General features: G+C 43.7%; 1 protein-coding gene across 1 annotated transcript in view; it reads left to right on the top strand.

The window, feature by feature from the left end:
* The window catches only part of MMP24 (matrix metallopeptidase 24), a 38995-nt gene that overhangs the window by 4600 nt on the left and 9697 nt on the right, over window positions 1-24698 (top strand). The window contains exons 3-5 of the mRNA XM_055721542.1: window positions 2534-2650; window positions 4648-4952; window positions 20063-20224. Of these exons, the coding sequence (XP_055577517.1) occupies window positions 2534-2650; window positions 4648-4952; window positions 20063-20224 (584 nt within the window). The remainder of the gene's footprint in view (window positions 1-2533; window positions 2651-4647; window positions 4953-20062; window positions 20225-24698) is intronic.

Below are 24698 nucleotides of genomic sequence, written 5' to 3'. Positions count from 1 at the left end.
AGCGACCATAAGTACCTGAATCCTGCTTCATGTAATTGTCTTTTGTTGTTGTTTCTGATGTGATGTGTTTTCATAAATCCCCTGGAACACAGAAAGCGTTATCCAGACTACTCAGTAGAGAATGGCTGTCAAAAAGCTCAGCTAAAGAAGGTCAACGGCAGCGAGCTGCAGCTTTGTAATTATTTTGTGGTAGATCTGCCCTGCTGAGAAAAAAGAGGTGGCTGGACTTGTACCCTGGCCCATGTGATCAGACTAGAGCCCATATGTCAGGGAAGTAAGTTGAATCAGGGAACTGATCCAGATAAACATTCTCAGCTTGATATTAGCACAGGCTGTTGACAACTTGTGTACTCTCTAGCTCTCATCAGGTAGTTGGGCTTTTTTACTGAGTCTGTTTCAGAAAGCCTGTGGCTGAGCTCTGGAACAAGCTGTGGTAGAATGTGGGCATTTGGACAGGCCCAAGTGTAAAGGAGTTGAAAGAGGAGTGGGGCAGCCGTGCGTAGCGTAACTACCAGCAGCTCTGCAAATGCTGGTACCTTGGAAGCTTTGGCTCAAGAAGCCCTTAAAGCCCAGGATGCCGGTATCGCAGCTTGCCGCTGGCACAGCCCTGTGTCCCTGCATTATGATGGAGCTGGCACAGGGACAGAGGGGTTGACTGTATTTGAGGGAATTAACTTTTGGGCGGGTCTCTGTGCAGTTCTGATTGGCTTTGATAGCGTGGGACTGATGAGGGGGGCTGATTTCCTGCGGCCTGCTTGGCATAGGGCAGGGGTTGGGAAGGGCAGTGGTCTTCATATGTGACACAGATGTTGAGATGTGAGGAAACTGGTGATGTATTGCTGGTGTGTCAGCATAGATAGTACTGTCCTGGAAAGTCCTGGTGGCTTGTCCTACACATCCATGTAGGTTTGGTAGCTCTCTCCCCTGTTACCTTTTTTGTCTTCTAGATGATACTAATAAAGATAAAACAGAAGGTAATTTTATGACTGTAGTCAGAGCCTGATGATGGTGATGTTCAGAGTACTGGAGTCCTCATGAAGCTCAGGAGATGAAAAACTAATTCACACTGAGGTTTGTGTAAGGTTATGCTAAAACCTCTGTACCATTTGATACAACTGCAATTTTTTTTAAAAAATACTCAGGAAATGTCTAGGAGAATATAGGCTACTATAAGCCTAACGTCTCCCTAGAAGAGTGGTAGAAGCAATGCAAAAGGACACTTGGAAAACCACAGTGTATTGAGGTTGAATTAATATGGTTTTTCTAAAAGCAGACTTTAGATGTAACTGCTTTTCTTTGAAGGTGGCAGCAGTTGTGTGGGCAAGACAGATCTGATTTCTACAGGTTGCTCAGATTTCTGAAAGACAGGCCATACTGATAAATGTAAGGTAACCTAAGTGGGGAAGATCTGTGCTAGTTTTATTATATGCAGCTTGGGTTCTTGTCAGGTACAGTACAATATGTGTAACAGTTTTCATTTGCTCTGTTCTTGGTGGAGAGGAGATGACAGGTGACCGCACTGAGATTTGTAAGAACCAGTAGTTTTTACATCTCAGAAGTGGACTAAGGAAAGGTCAGCTGCTTGGCTGCTGTGTGTGTGTGTGCTGTGAGAGAATGTTCTTGTGAGGCTGTACAAGTGTCTGTTTGGGTTTTTATTTAAAAGGTGTCCTGGAAGGAGGTCTTGTAAACCATCACTGGTGATGGAAAGACACTCCCTTCCTAAAGCTGTGGAGCTAATATTTTTGACGGATAATATGTACATTGTTAGACTCAAGCATGTGGGCACACATGTGCTACTTGCCATTGGCTGGCTGCAGGTGAAGGAAAAACATGCATTTGGAGGCTAAAATTGTCCTCCAGGTGCCCAGGGATGTGGGGGAAGCCCTGCTGAGGAGATAATTTGGTGTCCTGTGTGAGAAATCTGCCAGGACTGGCTACGGTGCTCTTCTCGCGTGTGACCAGGCAGTGGCATGTTTCTGCATCCCATGTCCTGCAGTGTGTTCCTGGGGGACCTAACAAGGTTTGGTGACTGTGACCCACAGACTGGAGTGATCTGTTCTGGCCGTTGTGTGAAAGGTGAAAGCCTTTGTCGTTATCTGGGAGGGTTGTGTCTGCAGTGATTCAGTCGTACCTAGTGAGTTATGAATTGGAGGTTTTTTACTGGCACATGAGCACTTTAACAAATGGAGAGTGGGTAGAGTAGGTGGTAGGAGAGTTTGATCCCACTGCACGTGCAGTTTTGATCTGGGTCTCTTGTGGCATTATCATCATTAAGCTCTTTTCAAGCATAAGGGCTACTCGATCTGTATCTGTGTTTCCAAAAGGAAAAATGAATTCATTTTGGTGTGCTGAGGTGTGTGCATTGCCAGCAGAGGTGGGGTGTACAGCTCTGTGCAAAAAGCCTAAACTCAAGAGAGAGAAGACTGAGCCTTTCTTGGTCATCCCTCCGAGGTCTTCCAGTCACCCTCTGAGTTCTTTTGAGTCTCTTTTCAAAACTCTTTGTTAGGTTGCTTTTTCTTTCTTTCCCTTCCAGGTGGATGAAGAAACCTCGATGTGGAGTTCCAGATCATCCCCACCTGCGCCACAGCCGGAGGAAAAAGCGGTACGCACTAACTGGACAAAAGTGGAGACAGAAGCATATAACCTACAGGTATAGCCCCTTCCCTGCCCCTTTTTATTTGGGGAAAAAATTGTTCTGTACTTGTGTGGTATGCAAATTTTGGAAGTACTTTTGAAAACTGGATTTTCCCTGTAATGCCGAGCTGAGGCTTTCATTCTCAGAACATGGAGAGGGGGAATACTTTCAGAGCACTGGAGTAACTGAAGAGTCTATTCTCAATGATCAGTAAAGATGCCTAAATCCCAGCCATCAGTTGTGTAATTTTGGCAGGAAAATCCTAGTAAGCCCCTTTCTGTTCCCTTGGAAATCTAATGCTGTAGCTGTTGGATCATTTGTCGTCTTTAAGAAACCATTAAAGCAGAAGGAACATCATGTCTAGAGGTGCGATGCTTTCTCCCTCTACTGATTTGCAACATTTTACTGAATATTTATTTTTGCAGATGTTTTACTTTTGCTCATGTAGTAGAAATCTTGCTTTTGTCCAGCCTTAGGCCTGCTGAGGCAATACGCTGAAGGTGGGCTCCAGGTGTCAGGTGATGATTGTTTCCCAGAGATGTATTTTCTTTGAGTCATTTAGGCCCTTAGCTTTTGAAAGGCAATTGCCAAATGACGCCAGTGGAAATTTCTGACAATAAGAATGTCAATTCAAAGTAAAATTAACACCCCCCCCTAGCTGAAAGTTTAGCCTAGCCTTTTAATTTTTTTGGAGGGGGAAGGGAGGTTGCAGAGGAGTAAAAATTAGGAACGTAGACATTAAGGAGAAGATATGGGTGAGCAAGGCTAAGACAGTGAGTTTGTGGTGAAGAGGCTGAAATGTGAGTGACCAGCATGGAGAGGGTGCCAGAATGTGTGGGAAGAAATATGATGGTGTGAAGGGAAAGAATCGGGGGCTGGGGCACTCTGTTGCTTCTGCTGAGAGCTCTGAGATAGGAGGAAGGGGATTCTTCAGGTAACAGTGAAGGACTTGCAGAGACTGGAAGGAAGGACTAGTTCAAAGCTTCCACCAATAATAGTTCCTTCAAATTGTAAAGGGACGTGTTCTTTTATGCAGAGATCTGAGAGTCAGATCCTGCTTCTAACCTGTTCTGGACCTTAGAGAAAACTGGTCTATAATCATATGAATCAAGTATATCTTGAGCATATGTGTAACCACGGGAAGCAGGTTGTCAGGTGGCTTCACTTCTGCCATTGTCAAACTAGCAGTTGTTTAACTTTCCAATTTCAGAATTTGTAGCCTGCCATTGAAGTGATAGGTATCTTGTTTTACCACTGGATGTGTTTCAGCTGTCAGTCATATTAAATTAAGCCAATTTCATTAAAGACTGGAAGTTGTTTCTATGACATAGGTATTTCATATTCCCCAAGCTAAGCTTAATAGGTCTTGAGTCTGTTATATGCACGCACAAAAACCACCCTAGGAACAGCACTTTCTAAGCTAAAGTTTACAATTATGGGAAATTTATGTGCAGTTAAACTCCACCTTACCCACCCCCAAACTCTGTATCATCAGCTGACATGGACTGGGTTGCACAAAACTGGTAGGTCAATCACTTCTGGGAGCTCTTAAGTATTTTGAGTAGTCCTGAGAATGAAGCTGCTCATGTAACTAAGGTTGTGCAGTTTACTGAAAGGTTTGTTTCTCAAGAAGAATTTTAGTAAGCCTTTTTCATACACTGGATTCCATTTTAGCGTAATAATTTCAGACAAAATCTGAATTTTTAAACTGAGTTACTTAGCTGTCTACACCAAGATTTTAAAGGTTGTCAGGTTTTCAGAAAGTGGTAGAAGATTGACTAAAGAATTGGGAAGATTCTTATTAAGAAATGTAGCCTTCAGATCAGGGCTGTAGTTTTGTTGGTAACTTTGTTTGTAAGAACAAAACTTTGCATGCACAAAGTAGTGTCTGCAAAAAATAAAGACCCTTTGGAAATGGAAACTATGTAGGTGTAGCTATGTATTGGAATTATAATATGAAGTCATGAATATATTCTGCAAATTTAAACCACCCTTCTTTCTCATTCACGCAGTGTACACAACTATACCCCCAAGGTTGGAGAGATTGATACAAGGAGAGCCATTCGTCAGGCATTTGATGTTTGGCAGAGAGTGACACCACTTACCTTTGAAGAGGTCCCTTACCATGAAATTAAAAATGACAGAAAGGAGGCAGATATTATGATATTTTTTGCTTCTGGTTTCCATGGAGACAGCTCTCCATTTGATGGAGAAGGTGGATTCCTAGCTCACGCTTACTTTCCTGGACCAGGAATAGGAGGAGATACTCACTTTGATTCAGATGAGCCATGGACCCTGGGAAATTCTAATCATGATGGTAAGAGTGCAGGTCGTTTTTCAAAACAAGGATGAGTTGAATGTAGACACATGGACAGGCTCTCAACTAGAAAGTATTTGGGTAATGGAGCTTTCCCCTCCCATATAGCGGTTCAAACATTTTCTAAAATGTGTATTCTGTCTTAAGTGGGGAAATAATTTTATTAGTAAGCTTGTGACTCTGCGTGCCTCTGTGTGAATGGTGAGGAGTGAACAGAAAAGTGTGTGCTGGCTTTTTACATCTCAAGATTTCGACCATAGTTGCTACAGAAATCATGGCTCTGGGAGGAAAAAGGTGAACAAGAGTGTTGAAATGTGAACTCCGTATGTCGTGGAATACTTAACAAGGGCAGTTAGTTGTAATGGTGATTAGGAAGTTGATAGAGTGAAGACATTTGAATGTCAGGTTGGTTTGATCCATATTTGTTTTCCCAGTCTGGGTATGGTCATAATTCCTTCCATCAGAGGTTTGGGGCTGGCTGATTACTAAGGAAGACTGATGATTAGGACAACTGGATTTTGTCATATTAAGCAATGAAGTCTGCATCTTTCCAGCTTTATCTTACTCCAATGGCAATGAGCACTTTCTGATCTATTGTCAAACCTTTGAGGATAGTGATGGCTTGTAAAAAGTTCAAGTTGGAAAACCAGAGTTTTACAGTGGCCTCATAAAACACCACACCAATTTCCACAGTCTTAGTAATTTGGGAAGGACAATACATCTTTAAACTTCTAGGGATTCAAAATCACGTTTTGAAACGTTTATAAAGATGAGAAATTTACTTGGAATGTAAATATGGCTTGATTTTTGAACTGCGTAAAAACCATAGTAGTGTTGTTGTGGCCGTGATGTCTAAGGACATACGCAGAGGTAATGTCTTTCATTAGATCGGTATAATTTGAAAAGCAGAAAAGCTTTCGGGCATGCAAGCCACCTTCAGGCCTGACCTGAAGGTGACAGCTTTCTTTGAGAATGGAATGCAAATTGAGAAAATCCCTCAGAGTTTTGAGTCTGTATTTATTAAGTCATCTTTGAAAGGAAACAGGGCTGGCAAGTTCAATGTGGGAATGCTAATTTGTGGGAAGGCAGAAATTATATACTTGTCTTCTTGGGGAAAGGGAAGTAATGCTTCCTGGCAGGTTTAAATGTCTAGATTGGATGTAGACAGAGAGAGAAAGAGGCTATAGCCTGTGGGATGGAGAGTGGGGAGAATGTGGAGAGTGTGGGAGAGAAGCAGTGTCTTGCTGTTTTGAAACGTTACGAATTTTTATTCCTGTGTTTGCGGCTGGAGGGCAGCCTTTGAGGATCAGGACTGACAATCAAAGGCTGAGTTACTACCTTGTGAGAGCTGCTTTTGCAGCTGTTAGGTGTGTTTGTGCTTGGTCAGTGGTCTGTGCGAGTTCATTCTGGTCTTAGTTATTTGATCTCAACTGTGGGGTGTGAGGGCGGCTTGTGGGCTGGGTATGACAAGGCAAGCCTGTGTGCGACACCTGGGAGCACTGGTGTCTGGCATAGAAGGTCCTTACAGGAAGGTGGAAGGGAGGGTTTTGACAAGTTGTACATGTTTGGGTTTTTTTTTTCTTTTCTCCTTTTCTGCACAAAAGGCTTCCTTCTGATGATAAGCTTAGAAGGGTTGGGAGGTAGCTTAAAGACTGGCAGGGATGGCTCTGGGGAGGATTTTCCACTGGGTGGGATGTTCTAACACAGTTAATCACTTTTTTGAAGTTTTTTCTGGTATAGTTTTTTAGGATGGTATTTGAGAACAACGTATACAATGAGTAGAGGGTCTTTTTTTTTTTTTTTTTTTTTTTTAATAAAAGCTATTTCTTATGGAGTATCCATGTGGCTCTTTCAGAAACATGATATATTTCTCTATGCTGAGTGACTGTCATGAGTAATGTCCTCAAAGTGCATGTAGTTGGTATTTATGGGGCTGGTGTGCACTCTGAGTGTGAAAATTGATAGAAGGGTTGAGATTTCCATTCTGGACGATAAACACCATTTGTGTATTTGTTTTCAGATAAAGTGCTGCATAGACTGGGTGGCACAGTTATTTGAAAACTCTTTTTAAAAAAGTCACCAGTGAGGGTGTTGAGAATGGTGGGGTCTTATTTGTCCCCTCCACTGGGGGAAGCACTGATGACAGAAAGGGAATTTTGGTTTGGGTATGATGGGGTAAGCCTGTAATCAGAGCATTATAGATGAGTGTTAAATGCAAGGAATTTGGTTTTGCTTGTGTTCTTAGCCTTGGTATGCAAATATGACAATGTCCTGTCTCCTCGCTGGATGCTCCAGGGCTTTTTAGGAGGGTTTTTCCTTCTCTTTCACTATTTCTTGTCATTGAAGCTATTGGCTAGCTCCAGGTTCTTGTTTATGATGTGTTTTACTTGAGGTGCTTGTAGCTGGTCTCAAAGAGTTTCTTCTTGGTCAGAGGTTTCCTGCACTGTGACCAGTTCACTGCCTTTTTTTTTTTTTTTTTTTTTTTTTTTTTAATTGGAAATAAGGTGTTAGCGAGGACAGTATTGTCTTTTTAACAGGAAGTATTTCTTCAAACGTGCTCTTGCTTGTCCTTGTGATATGTCTTGTGGGGCAGTGGGGTTGTTCAGTCGGGAATTGAAGAAGTCTCTCAGTGAGAGAATAAAAATACCCTACCATGAGCTCAGTAGCAAAATTCTCATTCAGACACAAATAAGGAATTGTTTTGGCCATTGAGCATCTGTACACTGATTACAGAAACCTTAAAATAGTCATGAAGTAACAATAGTATCTTTACATCGACCTGCAAAGTAGCACCACGTAAAATGTTCCATCCGGACAGGAACGTGTATTGGTTGAAAGGAAGATACGAACAATCAGCCTAAAAGCTCTCGTAGCATTGCAACAATTGTGAAGGTAAATCTCTGCTCAACAGAGTAGGATGCTGAGACTGGCACCGTAGGTCCTTAGGTTATTTGGCTGATCTATTCAGTCCATATAGTTTTGTTACAAACTAGTATGAACTGAAGCTTTTCTTTTGTTGGTCTACATCTGTCTTACTGTGTTGTGGCATCTGAGGAGTTTCAGTAAGTCCATGTTTGGATGCAGCTGTCACACCACAAAAGAACTGTTTTGGAGTCTTCATTAGCAGTGCAAATTATATGGATAAAAGTGAAACATTTCGCATGACGTTTCATCCAGTCAGGAAGAAAGAATTATTTGAACAGATTTTCTGTGAAAACAGCTATCTCTGATTTGTACCTCAAGAATGTGATATATCCTGTTGATGAAAACTTCTGCCTTGTAAAGATGCTTTGTGGTAATCTGCTGTGGTTCAGTAGCAATTTTATCACACCAGCTAGTGGACAGTTAGTTGAGATTTATATACTCATTATTGTTTTGCATGATCGTTATAATACTGATTTTGCCCTTTGTGGACAGCAAGACCATTACCACGTCCTTTAAAATTACTAGTATAATTGTAATAGCTGTGATGCGGTTTGTTGTCTTTCTGAGACCATGGTAATAGGAGCACGTGCACCAACACTTCTGTTACTGTCTGCTGTGAAGAGTGATCCTGCCTAGGCTTTCAAAGTAAATGCAAAGCTTCCTTCCCCCTGGATATTGGTTACAGTTCTGCTCATGCATACAGTTCCCTTAGCTGAGTAATACTGTACTTTCAATTCATGATAGCTGATTTATCATCTTCGTTGTACTGCCTTCTCTGTCATTCCTGTAAGCAAGCTGTGTAAGATGAGTTTAGATGGTATTGTGATGAAGATGTGTAGAACCAGGTAGGAAGTTGGAACTCCCGGAGCAGCCCTTGTTAACTGGGGTCATGGGGTATGGAATGCATTTGTTAAGTTTTCAGATGAGAGCGCAAGTGCTAACAGCTAGAAGCATGAAGCAGAGCACTGGAATTTGGAGGGATCCAGGCAAATCAGAAGTGATATGGCAAACAATGCAACTGAAAAAGAGGAGGAGTGTGGCTTTACATTTAGAGATAAATCATCTATACAACCACACAATGAGGAGCAACTGGCATGGTCACAGTTGGAAGGTGCTCCTCAGCAGAAATGAAGGCAGCTCTTGGCCTTTAGCTTATCCCAGACTTGTAGCAGCAAGGGCTCCAGCTTATTAGATTTTGATGTATGGGCACTGGGAGGTAACTGAAGCTGGTTTTGGAGTCGTTGTCTTTTAGCGGTATGTGGTGTAGCCGTCGCAGGCCAAGCGGCCCCTCCTGGCTGCTTAGACGCAGCACGTGGTCACCGAGTTACTGAGACTGCCCGCATCGACATGCGTCCCAGCTGCTTGCATTACCAGAAGGGACACCAAAGGTGACTTTGCTCTACTTTCTTCAAGTCTTGGACTTTTTTTGCTTGAAATGTGCTGTAGGAACAGCCAAGCAAACTTTAAACCACCCATCTCAAGACTCGCAGCCACTGACATATGTTGCTCGCTGTAGGCAGCAAAGCCTGTGCCTGAAAGAGGCAAACAGCCCTGGCTGTGCTGGGATCTCTTGGCTGCCTCAGGGTCTCCACTTGGCTCGGGCACAGAGGTGCTGCACGAAACCCACTATTAACTGGCCAAATCCAGTATTGCCTAGCCTTTGTATGAAAATAATAGTTATATGTGTGTGTATCTCCCAACAACAGGTTGAAGAGGAATCCTGAGCGGCTGAAAGTAAGTTCTGTCAGTTTAGATATCCACATTGCACGTGGCTTCTCTTTCACTCCTCTGACAACTCTAACATTTGTTTAAACCAGGTTAATTACAGGAAGTAAATCTTAATCTCCGGTTTAACATTTTAAATAGGATCAATAATAATCCCAGGCACATCTTCTTCGTGGTCTTTTAAAAGTAAAAGTCTTGCTGTTATCCATGTGGTCAGCACCATACCACTAAATACGTGGTGCCGGCCAACGCGCTGCAGATACTGGCTGCATAGCTGTGTACGTATGGCAGTATGTAGCTGTTGGCTGTACTCTGTTGGTAGTGACACCACCTGCCCTGCCACTGTCACTGAGAATGGCCGTCCCTCTGTCTTACTAGTGCTGGTGCTAACGGGCCGCTTTCAGTGCCAAACCAGTGCAGGAGCTTCTGCAGGAGTTCTGGAGGAAAAGGGCCTGAACCACCTTCTGGGAAGGCTTCTGTTAGCCACAGAGGAGAGGAACGGGACAGTTTTTCTTTGTGTTTCTGCCCCAAGGACTGGCATTGTTTCAGTGGGCATCTATCTGGACAACAGAGCAAGCACTCCTGAAGCCACCATCTGGACATCGCATATGTTCAGGAACCTGAGTGTTTTTTTCAGGACAGCCAAATACTGTCTAAGCTGACCCGTGTGAATGTTCAGCAAGGATCTCAAGGAGAATGTTTTGATTAGAGTAGCTAATTTTGGAGAAGAGTCTTACTGGTAGCCAGTGAGCACAACAGCCAGTTGTGCCTGTTGGTAGGGGGCACGCACAGCTTTGTGCTGACGTATGATCTGCCAGCCAGTGTGTTCAAAGTGGTGTCTTCACTGGAGTTTTACAGCAGTATTAATGTCACAGACCTTCTTGATTCTTTTGACATGTGTATCCCTAAAGGGGGATTCTTTTGACATTTGTTCCTAAAGGTGGGATCGTCTCTCACCTCTACGCTTACAGTGGAATCCAGTTGCACAAACAAAGGCATTTAGCCAAGCTTTGAGAGCCACTCTGCTGTCACAGCTTGGGCTGTTCTTGTTAGAAATCGGGTGTGCCAAATCAACATGAGGTTGAACCTGAATGTCCTGGTATTCTTTTTATTTCTGCTATAAGTACAGTGTTCTTAAAATTGCCCAGACACCTACAGATTTTCTGCTGCAGCAGTGCCTCTGCTTGGTGTCTGTCCCATTTAGATCACTGACTCTTGCCCTGATCCATTTGGTGCATCTTGGGTGTCCTACAGAGGATATCCCATGCTTCTGTTACTTGTTGCCTTTACGGTCACGTCAAAGTACTTGATTCTGCTCACTTGTCTTGAATACTCCAGAAGACATTAGAGATAAAATATGGAAGGTTTCTTCTCAAAAAATGCAGTTACTAAGCAATGGCATTATACTTAATAGACTGTCTAGCTAGAACAGGTTCTTCTACAGACTATCTCAAGGAATAGGTGTGTGGCTTTCCCCGTTCAGAGTCCCGAATCTTGGAGGTATGAGTGTCTGTCAGAGCCCTAAATAGTTTGGCCTTGAACGAGAAACAGAACTCAAGTACCATGCTTTTTCTTTCTCAGCTTCTGAAAACTAGTTTGCAGACTAGTGCTCTAGGTCTCCAGTTAGATGCTTTAGGTTTTCGCTCAGTTTAAACTCTTACACAAGGGATTATGCACGTGCTTCCTCCCATCGCTGTCATGGTGTTCCCAGCACCTCTTTCTTCTCCTTTCAACCAGGGGAAGGTTGAAGTGGCCCCAATGTGAACCAGGTAAGGGAACAGGTGTAGCCAAGCGTTTTTCTCTTGCTTTCTTCTGACCTGGTTTACCTTAGAGCCACCCCAGCTTTTGGAGTACCACCTCTTACTGTTTGCTCTATTTTTAACTGCAAGAATGTACAAGGTTGCTTGTACATTAATCACTAGATTAATCATGTAAAAATTGTGTGTACATTAGAATGTATTATATAACAGACCCCTAACAGTAAGCAGTATGTGTAAGTAGGTTTGGCATTTTTTTACCTGGTCAGGTAGTTCTTCATTATCAAAGACTTCCAAATGTTTCCAGTCACTTAGGAAACATTGCTGACTAAACGTTCTTCTGTTTGATTTGTTTGATTACAGTTGTGATATTTCAGGTGGAGGGAGGGGACTAAGAGGAATGAAGAGTATCAGTTGTTGGGTTGGTTTATTTCTTTGAGATTTGTGTTGGTATCCGCTGTTCTAGGCTGACTCTCTACTATTTACTTACAACCCACTTACCTGACTTGTACAGGTACAGTGCATGCTTGCCGAAAGAGAAAATGCATTTTCCCTTAACCTCTGTGCCTTCACCCAGCGTACTGCCAGAACTTGGTAGTCTTTTCTCCTCAATTAATTCACGTTTCCTGTACCTTTTGCCTTGCTTTCGGTCTTGTTTCTTTCTTATTTTACCACTTCTTTTCATTTTCATTTTCTATCAAAATGCTGAGGCCAGCAAAGACAATCTACAAACTATCAATATAATGAGCAACTTGACAGCGCATGTACTCACAACACAGTACACACATAATCTTTGTGCTATTTGGCTGTTAAACACTTTTTTTAATTTTCTTTCTCTGATTTCTCAGGTATAGAACATCTCCACATCTAAAGAGTTTTGTTCTAACAAATGGCATTTTGAATCCATCATTATTTTTCAGGCTTCTGACACTGTTGTTGAAAAGGAGCATCAGTATTTTTCAGAGTGAAAATCAGAGCTGCTTTGAAGTTACTCATGTGTCCTTTAACGCAAGAGACCTGTTACATGAAAGACTTTCATATAGATGCTGGAAGTCAAGTGCGGCATAAATTGTATTAAAATGTCAATTTATTCTGTCAGGCCTTTTTATGATACTTCACTCCATCAGATCATGCTAGATCATGTTAGCCAGTACTTTTGTTCATTAATGAAGACCAGTTCAGTATTTAGTCTCTAGAACATACCTACTTAACATTGGTTTCATTCTGTAACTACCTGAGAGACTTGTTCCCATAAGCCAGAGTTCTCTAAAATCCCGGAGTACTCTAAAATAATTTACTAATGTTGAACCAAATCTGAGCAAGCATATAGATACATGGTCTCAAGAGAGTAAAAAAGAAATCAAATCAGGTAGCTTAAATCAGTAACAGTTTGAGATTATATCCCTGTCACGTCAATCCAAACACTGAAGGCCAAAAATAGAGACCTTGCAAATGAAAACTTTTTACAAAAGCGAAGTGAAGAGAGAAAGCCCACTGGCACACGTGGCAGACTTCTGTCTTCAGATTCTTCTTCTTCACTCCCGGACAGTATCTCTGTAAGTAGTGCTTTCCCTTGTTGTATATGCTGTCGTCATACACACATAGAAGTGGCATTATAGTAGTGCTGTGCTAGTGCAGTCTGGATTTTAAAGCTTTGCAGTATTTACAGTGCTAGTTTTTGATGAATTACATTAATAAGGATCACTTACAAATTCCACTTTCAAAACAATGTACTTGTAAAATACACCTGATGTTCACAATGTTCTGTAAGGGAAATTATTTTCCATTGCTTTTGTCAGTAATTCTTTAATACACAGAGTATGAATACAGTTATGTAGGTATTTGGAATGCTATTGATTTCTGTGTAATCGAAGTAAAATATTTTACTTCTTTCCACAGAGAATGAAATACTGTTGAGTTTCATATGAAGGAGACAGTAAGAATCAAAATGATGTGTCGTTCCCTTAAAAAAGAAGAGAAAAAAATCAACTGTAAAAAAGGCAGGTCACGAGAATCAAGGTGAGCCAAAATGTCTCTTTTTGCCACCCTCCTTTGTAAAGCAGAAACAGATGATGTGAAACAAGCCAAAACGCAGCAGTATCTCTAATAAACTTGCTGTATTCCATTTGCTGAAAGGGTGAGGAGTAAAGTAACAGGCACTGAGGAAGAGAAAAAAATGAAAAATAGATGAATTCGTGAATAGAGTTTGCTGGTCATTGCAGTCAGAGGTGGACTGCAGCATCAGCAGACACCCACTACTCTAGATCTTGACATCACAACCAAGCAGCAAGCTTGGGAGTTGTTTATTTTTTTTCTCTTCCGTTTGTGAAGAAGAGCGGAGTTTTTTAACTAGTATTGCCTTCTCTACCCAAATCCACCAAGAATACTACTTTGAGGGGGCAGTGCCTCTTACATGCCAGTTCTCTTACTTCTCGGTCCTACTCGGTCCTTACAGCCCCATGAGGAACCTTCTGTGTCAGGGGAGGACAGACAGTAAGTCGCCTGTCCTAGGCAGAAATAAATCTCCTGTCCTAGGTAGAAGGCACCCTCTTTGTGGCAAAGAGCTACTCTCATAGCTTCCAGAACAGCACTTTCTCTGTTGCCAGTACCAGGAGTTGAATATAATTTCAACCTGGCGGACAAAAAAGAATCCCAAATAGCACAAACTTTGTATCTGCACTGCCTGTGCCAGGACCTGTTTGGAACATGCTGAGCCAGCCTTCTCACTGTTTCAAAATACTGGTTTTGGTTTGGTTTTGTAGTTGCCTTCTGGCTGTTTCACAGCTGGGTCAAGTATTAAATTCTGTCTGTAGACCCTGCTGTATTTTAGTACTTTTAAAAAATAAAACCACCAGCATAGCTGTTCAAGATTGATGGAATGAAAGTCATATCTACATTTTTCCGTGGTTTTATGAGTATTTTTCTTTACCATCTGTTCTACCAAATAAAGGAATGATATGCTAATATAGGCAAATATGAGTTTTAATTTTAGGATTGGTAATTCTTTGGTATTGACTTGCAACCTATACTTGTGAAAGATACAGGAAGATTTTTCAGCAGAACACTCTTATTCCATTGAACATCAGGCTGCTGAGCCAGACGAAGCAGTCACGACTTCCCCTCTGTCTGGCTGCTCACTCTTGCCTCCACATCACTCAGTCAGTTTTGGTCTCACCGTTCCAGAAAAATATTTTATACTTTTCCTCTGATTTTCTACAGGAAGTTGTCCTCATAGTGCCATCTGTGCCATGTCAGATAAAGCACAGCTTGCAACATTAATAGGTCTGTAGCAGAAGTAACAGACCGAGTTAGCCTGCTGCCTTTCGGGGACAATATGGCAAGCTACCTGTCTTTCGTGATGACTGGTAATATAATGCGGTTCTTTGTCCTTCTGCAGTCACTTGATCCCGTGGAGATCAGTTTAATAATGTGGCTGTGGTACAGTTTTTGTTAAGACTGTGTATCACTCATTCTTCTTTCTCTAGTGAAGTTGTTTAAAGACACTCTTAAGAGTTTTTGTAAAGTCCTCAAGATGCATCATATTCGTTGCTACATTTATAACGATAATAGCTTACGAACAAAATGAAGCTTATATTTTTTTAACATGTATTTCCTTCCTTTCTAGATAGTGAAGCTGTTTTCCACATCTCATTTGACGCAAAAAAGCAGTATCACCACTTCTTCAGGATCTCCAGAAGACTGAAAAACTTTCCTTGAGCGGAGCATGTTATAGTGTTGTGGAGGTGAATGGAGGAGTACAGACTAATCGCATGTTCTTCTGATTGACGGTTCAGACCTACCAGGTCTGAAGATGAAGGAGCCAAGGCATAGCTTAGAGTAGCCCTAAAGCTTCTTTAAGTTGTGCTTGGAAAATGAATGTCTCTACATGGCTGTTAGAGCGGAAGGGATCATTTTAGTGTATTTAAAGCATGTTTAGTTCACACCATCTTTTCTGTAATTACCCTAGGCGTGCTATTGTCACAACCAATGATCTGACTTCTTCAGTATCATTCTTACTTTAATAAAATCTCAAATTTTAACCTTCATATGTCTTTTCAGTAATGTCTGAGCAAATTGCAATACATAGATGTGTTAGCACAATAATACAATTCATAAAGTGTGAAACTAATACAAGAAAGATCAGTGATTCACAGTTACTTTTCTATTATTAATCAGATATACAGTATTATTTAAACTTCCCTTGTCTTAGGGCCCCGTCCTGGATTTACGCTCCACTGTGCTAGGTGCTCTACAGAGTCTACCTACGCTCATTACAGCTATATATATAGCTGTCATGCTTGGGGGTAAATACTAATAGTAGTGTCACAACATTGCCATAACAGCATCCCTGTGACCTATTGCTGTAAACTGATAGGCATTTGAGTGGTTTTGCTGACCTGTAGCAATTGGATACCCTGTTATGCAGTGAGTTGCTTAGCCAAATAAAGAAAAGGTTTTTATATGGATTTTCATAATTAAAATGAACAAAATGTGCAAGGCACGTGCTAGCAATTTCACAAAGAAGAAATTTTCTCAGGATGTCTGTTAACCTGATTTAACAGCCACTTTTCCAGCTGAAGATGAAAATCAAAGAAGCATGAGTGATGGAGTGTATGACTAGAAGGAAGATCATATATAGATCAGTTTATCTGTGACTACCGTGTTCTCTGTGTTGTAACAAAACCATGTGTTTCTTCTCTCTGCAGGAAAAAGTAGTATGTTATAAACAATTTGAGAATGCTAAATAGAGCTGGTTTTGATATGTGATTATATTGCAATTTATCCTAAGTTAGCTCAATTGGTAATACATCAGCTAACGGGAGGTTTATTCTGAACACAAATTTAAATTAGTTTTAATTAAGAAAATGTAACTAAAAAGTATGTTTCAGGTTTTGTGTGTTTTGTGTCTGGTGTGTGTATGGGGAGTATAGAGCTATTAAACTGAATGTAAGGTAAGCAGTGTATTCACCTGCTTTGGCATCATGATAGTGAGCGATGCTTTGTAATGCTACAGGTGTGTCCTCAGTTATAACTTTGGATTATAACATTGTTTTGGAAAACACATCAGCAACTTCAAAGCTAAATTAACTGTGTTCCTTTGTTTTAGCATAGCCCGTCAAGCTAGTTCACTCAATGAGCCAACTTGCAAAACTACCCCCAGTTTTACAGGGTCATCCTCTCTCTGGTACTTACTGGTGGATTTTTTGGATGCCTCCTGAGAATCAGGAAGGAGAAAGCTCAGGCAGGTCTTTGACCAGACTGGTTTGTTTTGTACCAGTGGTGCAAATGAGGAAAAATGGTTGGATTTCTCTTGGGACCTTTCCCTGCACATGCAAAGCAAGGGTAGTCAGTTCCTTCTTCACCCTACTGTCCTACCCAGGCAGCTGCCATACAAGTTTTACTTCAGTCTTGGTCCTGGGAGAGAGGGTTGAAGAGGAAGTTAAGGAGCTTTATCTGATTGCCTGACCTTGTTTCCTGATGAGTAGCAAGGTATCGAGCGAGGCTGTTAGTTCTCTCTTCTGAATCTTGCTCCAAGGGGACAGGCATTATTAAGAGTGCTGCTCAGACAAGAACTGTGGAGAACATGAAGGTCAGAGACCTTATTGCATGTTCAAGAACTAACAAACAATTTGAGAGGTCCAGGCTCCTTTCTCTTGAAAGGATCTGTAGATCAGCTGAGTGGACAGCTGCCAAACAGCAGTGGGTAACGGTACAGAAAGAGTTGTCACAGCTCCAAGCCAGGGGCTGTGGGAGGAGATAAGTATGCTGTCAGGCAGTAGTTTTGTACCTTGACGTTTTCTTTTCAGAGCAAATCCTAGCCAGCCTTTGAAAAGAAAATGAACAGTGTGTTCTTCTCCACGCTATGAAACTCCGTACCAGTTACAAAAGTAAAGGGAACTTCTTGTTTAAAAATGTTACTGGTGAAAACTGACCTCTCAAGAGAAATAGGATGATGAATCCAGAGCTGGGTTTTCAAGCACTCTGCTTACGGAATGATCTTAGACTTTTTTTTCTCCTGTCTCATCTTACAACAAAATGCATGCTGCCCATTTGCCCTCTGAGAATGACTTAGCTCTTTCAGAGTCGGGACCCTCATGGAATACAGCAGGGTGGAGAAAGCAGATGACATGGGCATGTTGGAAGGATGAGAACTATGGATGTGTCTGGGAGGAGGCTAGAACAAAACAAAAAAAAAGGTGAGGTGATGAAACGGTGAGAAATCTGTCCAGAGCAGGGAGCAGGAGAGGAAGCTGTGTTTGCTAGTACCATCCTGCTGCCTTTCAGCAAATGTTTTGAGATGAGAAGCAACCACAGCATTGAGAATCAAGAGTATTTGTTGGGAACAAAGGAGCTTCTTGTCCTTTCTGTGGAAGTCGCTTCATTTCCTAGAAATTCTCTTTAGCTCTGCTTCATCTGTTCCAGCCGCCACCTCCCAGCACATTGCTCCTCCAGTTTGAGTGGCCTCCTAGCGATGTACCCTCCCACGGGAGGACAGCTTTTCCACCCCAGCGTTGGCCTGTCCTCTGTGGCTGTGCTAGTACTGGGAAGGTTCATTTCTGAGTGAGTCCCTTACTTTCAGATGCGAAGAAGCAGAGCTCCCCAGCCAGAATTTTTTGTGTCCTGTGGCATCCTCGTGCATCGCTGTCAGTCAAAATGGTGTTTTAAAACTGGACAGCAGCAGCTGTTTTCCACACTTGTCTGTGTTTCCAGATACAGGTATTTCATAAGGATAACTAGGAAAAGGTGCGTTTCTGGTCAATAGCAGAAGAGCTGGTTGGCCTGACCACCACAGTTGTTGACGTAGTTCTTCAGGTATGAGTCTTCATCTAAGAAGGAAATTAACTCTATCCCAGCTGAAACCAGGACACCTATGGACTTTCATGTGTGAGTAGCAGTGAAAATTATGCTTTCTTGAGCATTTAAGTGATACATGAGAGTAAGTCCATTTAATTTGCAACAGGCTGTGCATCTTCTAAACTTAGTGTTTTTGAAAACCCATGAAGAGCGATCAGTCCTTAAGACTTTACCATGAAACTATTTAATGCATTTTTATACTGTGCTATTGGATATTTTATTGACTTGTTCTGTACACACCAGATTTTTCAGCAATAGATGAGAAAAAAATTCAGTAAGTCACCATTTGGATTTCCTGAATACAGAAAGTCTGGAATTTTAAACACACGTGGCTAAATTTTAGCCCACATATGGTTTTGGACATTTGTATTTGAACATTTGAAATGCATTGGTATATTGTAACTTGTCATGCATATTCAGGTGCTTAGACCCTCCAACTGAAATGTTCAGACAACTTAACCATTTTGGTGTGGTATATCATGACCAGTTGAGCACTCTTTGTTACTGACTTTAGGTGTCTGGAGATGCTGGCAAAGCACCCTGCTGTGAAGACTTGCAGACCCCTGAACCTATGCTGTCACATTTTGAGGGGTGACAGCAGAGAGCTCAGCTGTGTACGAAAACTGAACTTTGTTAAGCTAGGTGCGCTTTGGAGATGTGAGGAATGGAGATGAGCTGCTTAAAGATGCTGCAAAGCAGCTGCTGAGCTGCCACTGCCAGCAATTTTCTCCCATGTCTGGGTTGCAAGTGCTCTTGGTTTGTGCAGTGCCCAAAAAAAGGAGAAGCCTGATCCAGGTGGAGTTGAGGGCTCAGGCATTTTATTGGCATGGGGAGAGTCTTACATCTGTCCTTGTTGGCTGCGTCGTCATCCCTCACACAGCGTGGCCTGTGTCACCTCCCATGGCAAGGTGCCCTCACGAGGTAGGACATCCAGGGACCACACCAGATCAAGGAGATGAAGGTCCCAGATCCGTGGGACTGAAGAGGAGTGTATGCCTGTAACGTAGCATTGAAGGTACCCCTGCTTCGCACTCCTGCCGCCTTCCAGACCAGACAAGGCTCCTCAGCTCTCTGTTACCCTGTCAGGAGCATGTCCTTTCCCTCTTCCTACCTCCTCCCTCCTGCCGCGGGGATCCGACCCAGCCTTTCCCGATGCGGCTCTGCCTCCTGCAGGGTGGTGCTACCTGTGTCACCTCCCGCAGCCACGGCAGTGCCAGGAGTCCAGCAAAGTAAAAGCACGTTGAGGAGCCTGTGCTAGAGGAGATGGGCTTGTCCCAGGTACGACACATGCTACAGTGGGTGTTAGCCCTGGTCTTCTCTGTCCTTCTGCCTTGCCGGGTGCCTTACAGATCTCCCCTAGGATCTGGTGGTCCAGGTCAGATCAGAGCGTGGCAGCGGAGGCCCCAGAAGTGGGGACAAAGCTCCCTTCCCACCACGTACCCTTGTTGATTAGCAGACTGGCAGCACTGTCACCTCTCCTGGCAGCACTGGGATAAGGACATGATGGTGTCGGACGGAGCAGCCTGGTGGCCGCTTTCTGTAAACTCCCTGCAAAGGAGTCTACAGCCAGTGCCCTTTCGCTCCAGGCAGCTGCCTGTTTTAGGTGGTCTGAGGGTGCTCGTGGTCACCGGTGGTCATGGGCTAGCAGCCTGCTGCCCACTCTGTGACGCCGCCTGTAAAAGCTGTGCAGAGTTTCAGGACAAACCGTCTCCAGGAGCTGACCCTGTCACGGTACCTGCTGTGCAATGGGATAGCAAAGCATTTGCTTCTTGCTTTGTGAGTAAGCGGGGCTTGGGATTGCGTCAGGCTGTGGCTGTGCGCTAACCGGGCTGTGCCTTCCTCCCACAGGGAACGATCTCTTCCTGGTCGCGGTCCATGAGCTGGGTCACGCGCTGGGACTGGAACACTCCAATGATCCCAGTGCTATCATGGCTCCTTTCTACCAGTACATGGAAACACACAACTTCAAACTGCCCCAGGATGACCTCCAAGGAATTCAGAAAATCTATGGTGAGCAGCCCTGTCCACTCATCTCTTTACACTGAGCTCGAGTCTAGTGAGGCTTTTACAGCCACAGGAGGTGGCCACCAGATGCTGCTGCTGGGCTGGGTGTCCTGCCACGGCCGAATGTGGAGCCTTTCAATGCCCTTGAGCAGCGAGAGGGCTGGCTGGGTGGCACAAGGCAGGGTGACTAGACCCCTGTGATCTCGCTGCCGCTCCATCCTTCGCTGTTCCCAGTATCAAGGAGCACTAGAAAGGGAACAACAGGCAGTCGCTGTGCCCAGGGTTTGAGGGAAGGATGTGAAGAACAAGGAACGTCAAGGAAAGGTAAAAAGTATTTATGTGCTCAGGTTTTTTTTCTCTGTATATAGAAGGCAGGAAAAAAAAGTTTTATCTTCTTAGGGAACACTTCTTATTTGCATCGTTCTGCATCATGTGCCACACAGAGATGGGCTCAAGGGAAAGAGAGAAAAGGAGGCAGAGGGATTATGGCAGACAACCAAGGGGTTAGCGATGATGTGGTACCATGTGGTGGGATCACGGGTACTGGGGTGTGAGGGCAGGGACCCCCGGAGAATTCCTCGGTGGAGGAGACTCTGGGAGCAGAGGGAAATGCAGGTTTTAGGAGCCACAGCCAAGGGGAGGCTGAGCTAGAAGATGCTAACGGCCACAGTCTGTGACAGCGCATGGAAAACAGGTTTTGTCAAACAATGCTGATTTCATTCTTTGAGGAAAGTATAAATTGGATGGAGAAGTTACTTCATAAATATAGCATAGAGCACCTGTGCTGTGTAGCCATGCAACGTTTGCAGCTGCTTGACAGCCGGAGTCAGATATTGTGTCCCTGTAGCAGCAGAGCAGATATTGTATGAACTAGACCTGAAAAAAAACTTTATAAGATGGTTGTCAGTGGGAGAGCTGGTGTTTCTAAGGGATTACTGCTGGGATCGGTGGCAGACCTGACACTAGTCAATGTTTGCACCAGTGATCTGCCAGTGAATTTTAAATTGCTGCTAATAGAATCTGGGCCAAGACCTGTAACACTCTAAAGCAGTACAGCAAGACTTTAGAGGTCTAAACTGTGTGTCGTTTGAGTCTGGGGTTTGTTGGTTTTTTTTGAGACTGGAATGAGATTCACTTGTTCAAATGTAGATGCCTAAATCTGTTTCTTTGCTAGCTTCCCTGGCTCCTGTCAGGGCAATGGGAAAAAACAGGCACTTGTAGAGTGCAATTCGTCCTCAGTGTAAGGCAGATATCTAAGTAAGGTCCAACATTTTAAATAAGGTGGCTTGAAGTACACCCAGGGGGAACTGGCTCTTCCCATTAGTGCAGCTGAAGATTTCTCTTTTTTGTTCATTGCCAGGATGAAGTTGCATTGGCGGTTGTCCTATGGTATCATTTAATTGTGCATACTTTAACATAGCATATATACAAATACTCAGGATAATAGGAGACTCTGGATGGTTTTGAAATAAAGTTCTGGGGTAGTAAGTATTGAACTTTTATTAAATAATACACCTAAGTTTTCATTTATGAAAGCTGCTAAAATGTCATTATACTGTTTCTGTTTTGAAATGTTAATTTAGTTCCTGTGAACTTTGACTAGTCAGAAAAAAATAATTTGTCACTGACAGTAAAAGTGCAATCAAGAAAAAATAGTGGCTTCTGTTTTCAGATACTTTTCTGGAAAGGGAGCAGATAAGGAATAGGCAGCCATGCTTCTTCGTACTTGTGGTTCACGCAAATACCAGCTGTGGCTGAGCTGAGGACCAGCACTCCCCCAGCCAGCTTGGGCAGGGACCCAGTGCCCAGGGCGGAGCTGATATGGGGCTCCTGACCCTTGGGTGGGCATGGAGGTACCGGGTGATGCTGGTCAGGGCCCTGGCAGTTTGTGAGAGCCCTGCACGGCACCGGTGCACAGCTGGGACAGGATTGCTCAGTGCTGTGCTGCCTGTGGCTTGGCAGCACGACTGCTACACTTCCACTTATTTTTTCACTCATACAGTGATATTAAACTTTAGCCACGCTCTGTGTTAAGATTCTCTGTATGCAGTATAATATGCTTAAAATTTTAACTTGGCTTGAAAAAAGGAGTGTGAATTAATTGCTGCCTGGTGCAGGTAGTAATTAGGTATTAGTTGATTGACTATCATGGAATCACACAAGGCTCTATCAGAGGCCTTTGAACTGGCGTGGATTGGGGGTGGCGTTAGTGGCTGTAGGGATAACTAGTCCTGCAGAGAGAAGAAGGCGCAATTTTGATTCCCCAAGTAGAGATTTCGCCCCGTAGCACAGAGTTACACTCTAAAACCTAAAATTTAGCTTACAAATAAGTTTTACTCTTACGGCTCACAAAGAGAAGATGGAAAATGCAGGTTATGTTTCTCTGTGGCACTGGCGATATGAGAACAGATACTTTCATCTGAGCTTCTTACAACTGAGGAGGGACTGCTGCCATACCCATCTTGTAGCTTTAGAGGAACATTCAACTAATGTGTTTTATTTCCACAGTGCCAATCTGCTTTGTTGTGCCTTGGCAATGCCCCCCCCAAAAAGCCCATCTACCAGGGCATCTGTCCAAAAATCAAAACCTCTTGCTTTCTGCTGCTTTGACATCCTCTACAGTGCAGCAGCGTGTGCTCAATATGTATTATTTAGGAACCTGCTATGCAAAATAAGTCATAGAGCCAGAGCCACTGCCTTGCCTGTAGTGTCCCTTTTAAAAATATAAATTCGATTAAAACTTCCCATTTTTCATTCCATAGAAGTTGCTAGAACAGAGAACAGAGGCTCTACTAAAGTTAAGTCCATTGTCTCCTTTTGTGAATGGTGCATTTCAAATGTCTTTTTATGTTGTGTCTGTGTTTATCCATTAGAAATGTGTCTAAATCTGTCGTATAATGATTTCGTGAATTATTGAGTTATTTTCTGCTGGATTTATTTCAAAACTCGCCTAAGAGGCAGTAGGTGATGTGAACTTGTTTGTGCGTCATGCTGCTTAGTATAATGTCAGCGTTTAAAATGTTATTTCCATGTAGGAGCTAATGATGAAAAGGCCAGCAGCTCCCCCTGTGTGGCAGGGTAGGCTGGAAGGCGGCAGTATTCCCGTCTTCTGGCAGTATTCCCGTCTTCTGGCAGGTGCTTCTTGTAGCATGTCCCGTGACAAGATGAGGAAAGCATCATGACTGTTCTTTACCTGTCTTTTTCAGAAGGCTGTCTCCCGCTGTACTTATGTGCCCATGCCCTAAGTGACATGTCCAGGAAGGAATTAAACTGGAAAGAATACCAACCCGTAGGCCCCCTGGAGATCCTGTTGGCTGCCTTTTTTAATGATGGCTAGTGTTGGAGCCAGAGCTGCACGCAGCTGCAGCGCAGGTGGAAAGAGGAGACGTGCTCAGCCTGGCCTGGTCACACAGCTGAGCTGACCAGCCTCCAGCGCTGGGGCTCCTGTCCTTCACGCCTGGCTCCAGGTGCCCTTTTGCAGTAGTCTGGGAGTGAGTCCTCTGCCTGGGGAGCAGAGGGGCTGACGTGAGGTGCAGGGAGAACTCATGTCCACACGGATGCTTGGAGCTGGCAGACCATTACCTTCAAGGCCCTTTCAAAGCCTAAGGTCACCAAGGAAAGGTGTCCTCACCACTCAAAGATAGACCCCATCATTAAGCCTGGAGACAATCTCAAGGATCTGGGTCATCCCAAATCTCACTGAGGTCAGCGCAGATCTTTTCTGCAGCTCAAGAGAAGAGCTCCCAGCCATGCTGCATCCCATGAGGGCTGATGTCCAGGGTGGTCATGAAACCACACCAGCCCCCGGCCAAGGAACTAGATGACACCAGCTCTGACATCCAGGAACAGGGTATTGGCAGGGCACAGCGTCCATGAGCAAGTAGCACCTTCTGCTGGCATCATTATTCCTGTGCGGGGAGCACAGGTTTCATAACCTCCCTGTCCTTTTCCCAGTGGTGGTCCATAGAGCAATCCCAGATCCCTGTAACCTACAGTATGTGTGAGATGGCTTGTGATGAAACAGCAGAAAGACCTGATGTAAAATGGCCTACATGGTGATGCTGCATTGTGAGTGGGACCGTCAGCAAGCGTTGCTGTCGTGCAGGACCTGTGGGCATGAGGCATAGGACTGTTTTCTGATAACGTCCTCTTGAACGTGGGACTGGAGTAACTCCAAGACCTTGTCTGTAGAAGCTGCAAGATCTGGGACTTTTGGGTCTGTGCCCCACGGTGCTGTGCTTGTAGGAGGGCAGGGGAAGGAAAATGTCTGGCAATAAGAGAGCTGGAGGGATCTGCCCTGGTGCCACATCTCTGGCATGCTGCAGAGCTGCCAGACTCCCTCTCTGTGTTGCATCCCTTCATTTGCACCAGTCGTCCTGTCCAGACACTCTCTTGGACCCAGCAGAAAATACCAGACACCACCTCTGATGCATCCGCTGAGTCCCACCTGCCACATGCCATGTCTCCATTCCCATTCCTC

The sequence above is a fragment of the Falco cherrug genome, chromosome 10, assembly GCF_023634085.1.
Source record: "Falco cherrug isolate bFalChe1 chromosome 10, bFalChe1.pri, whole genome shotgun sequence".
NCBI lineage: Eukaryota > Metazoa > Chordata > Aves > Falconiformes > Falconidae > Falco > Falco cherrug.
The sequence above is the reverse complement of the archived record's forward strand: the minus strand, read 5'-3'. Positions and strand labels throughout refer to the sequence as shown.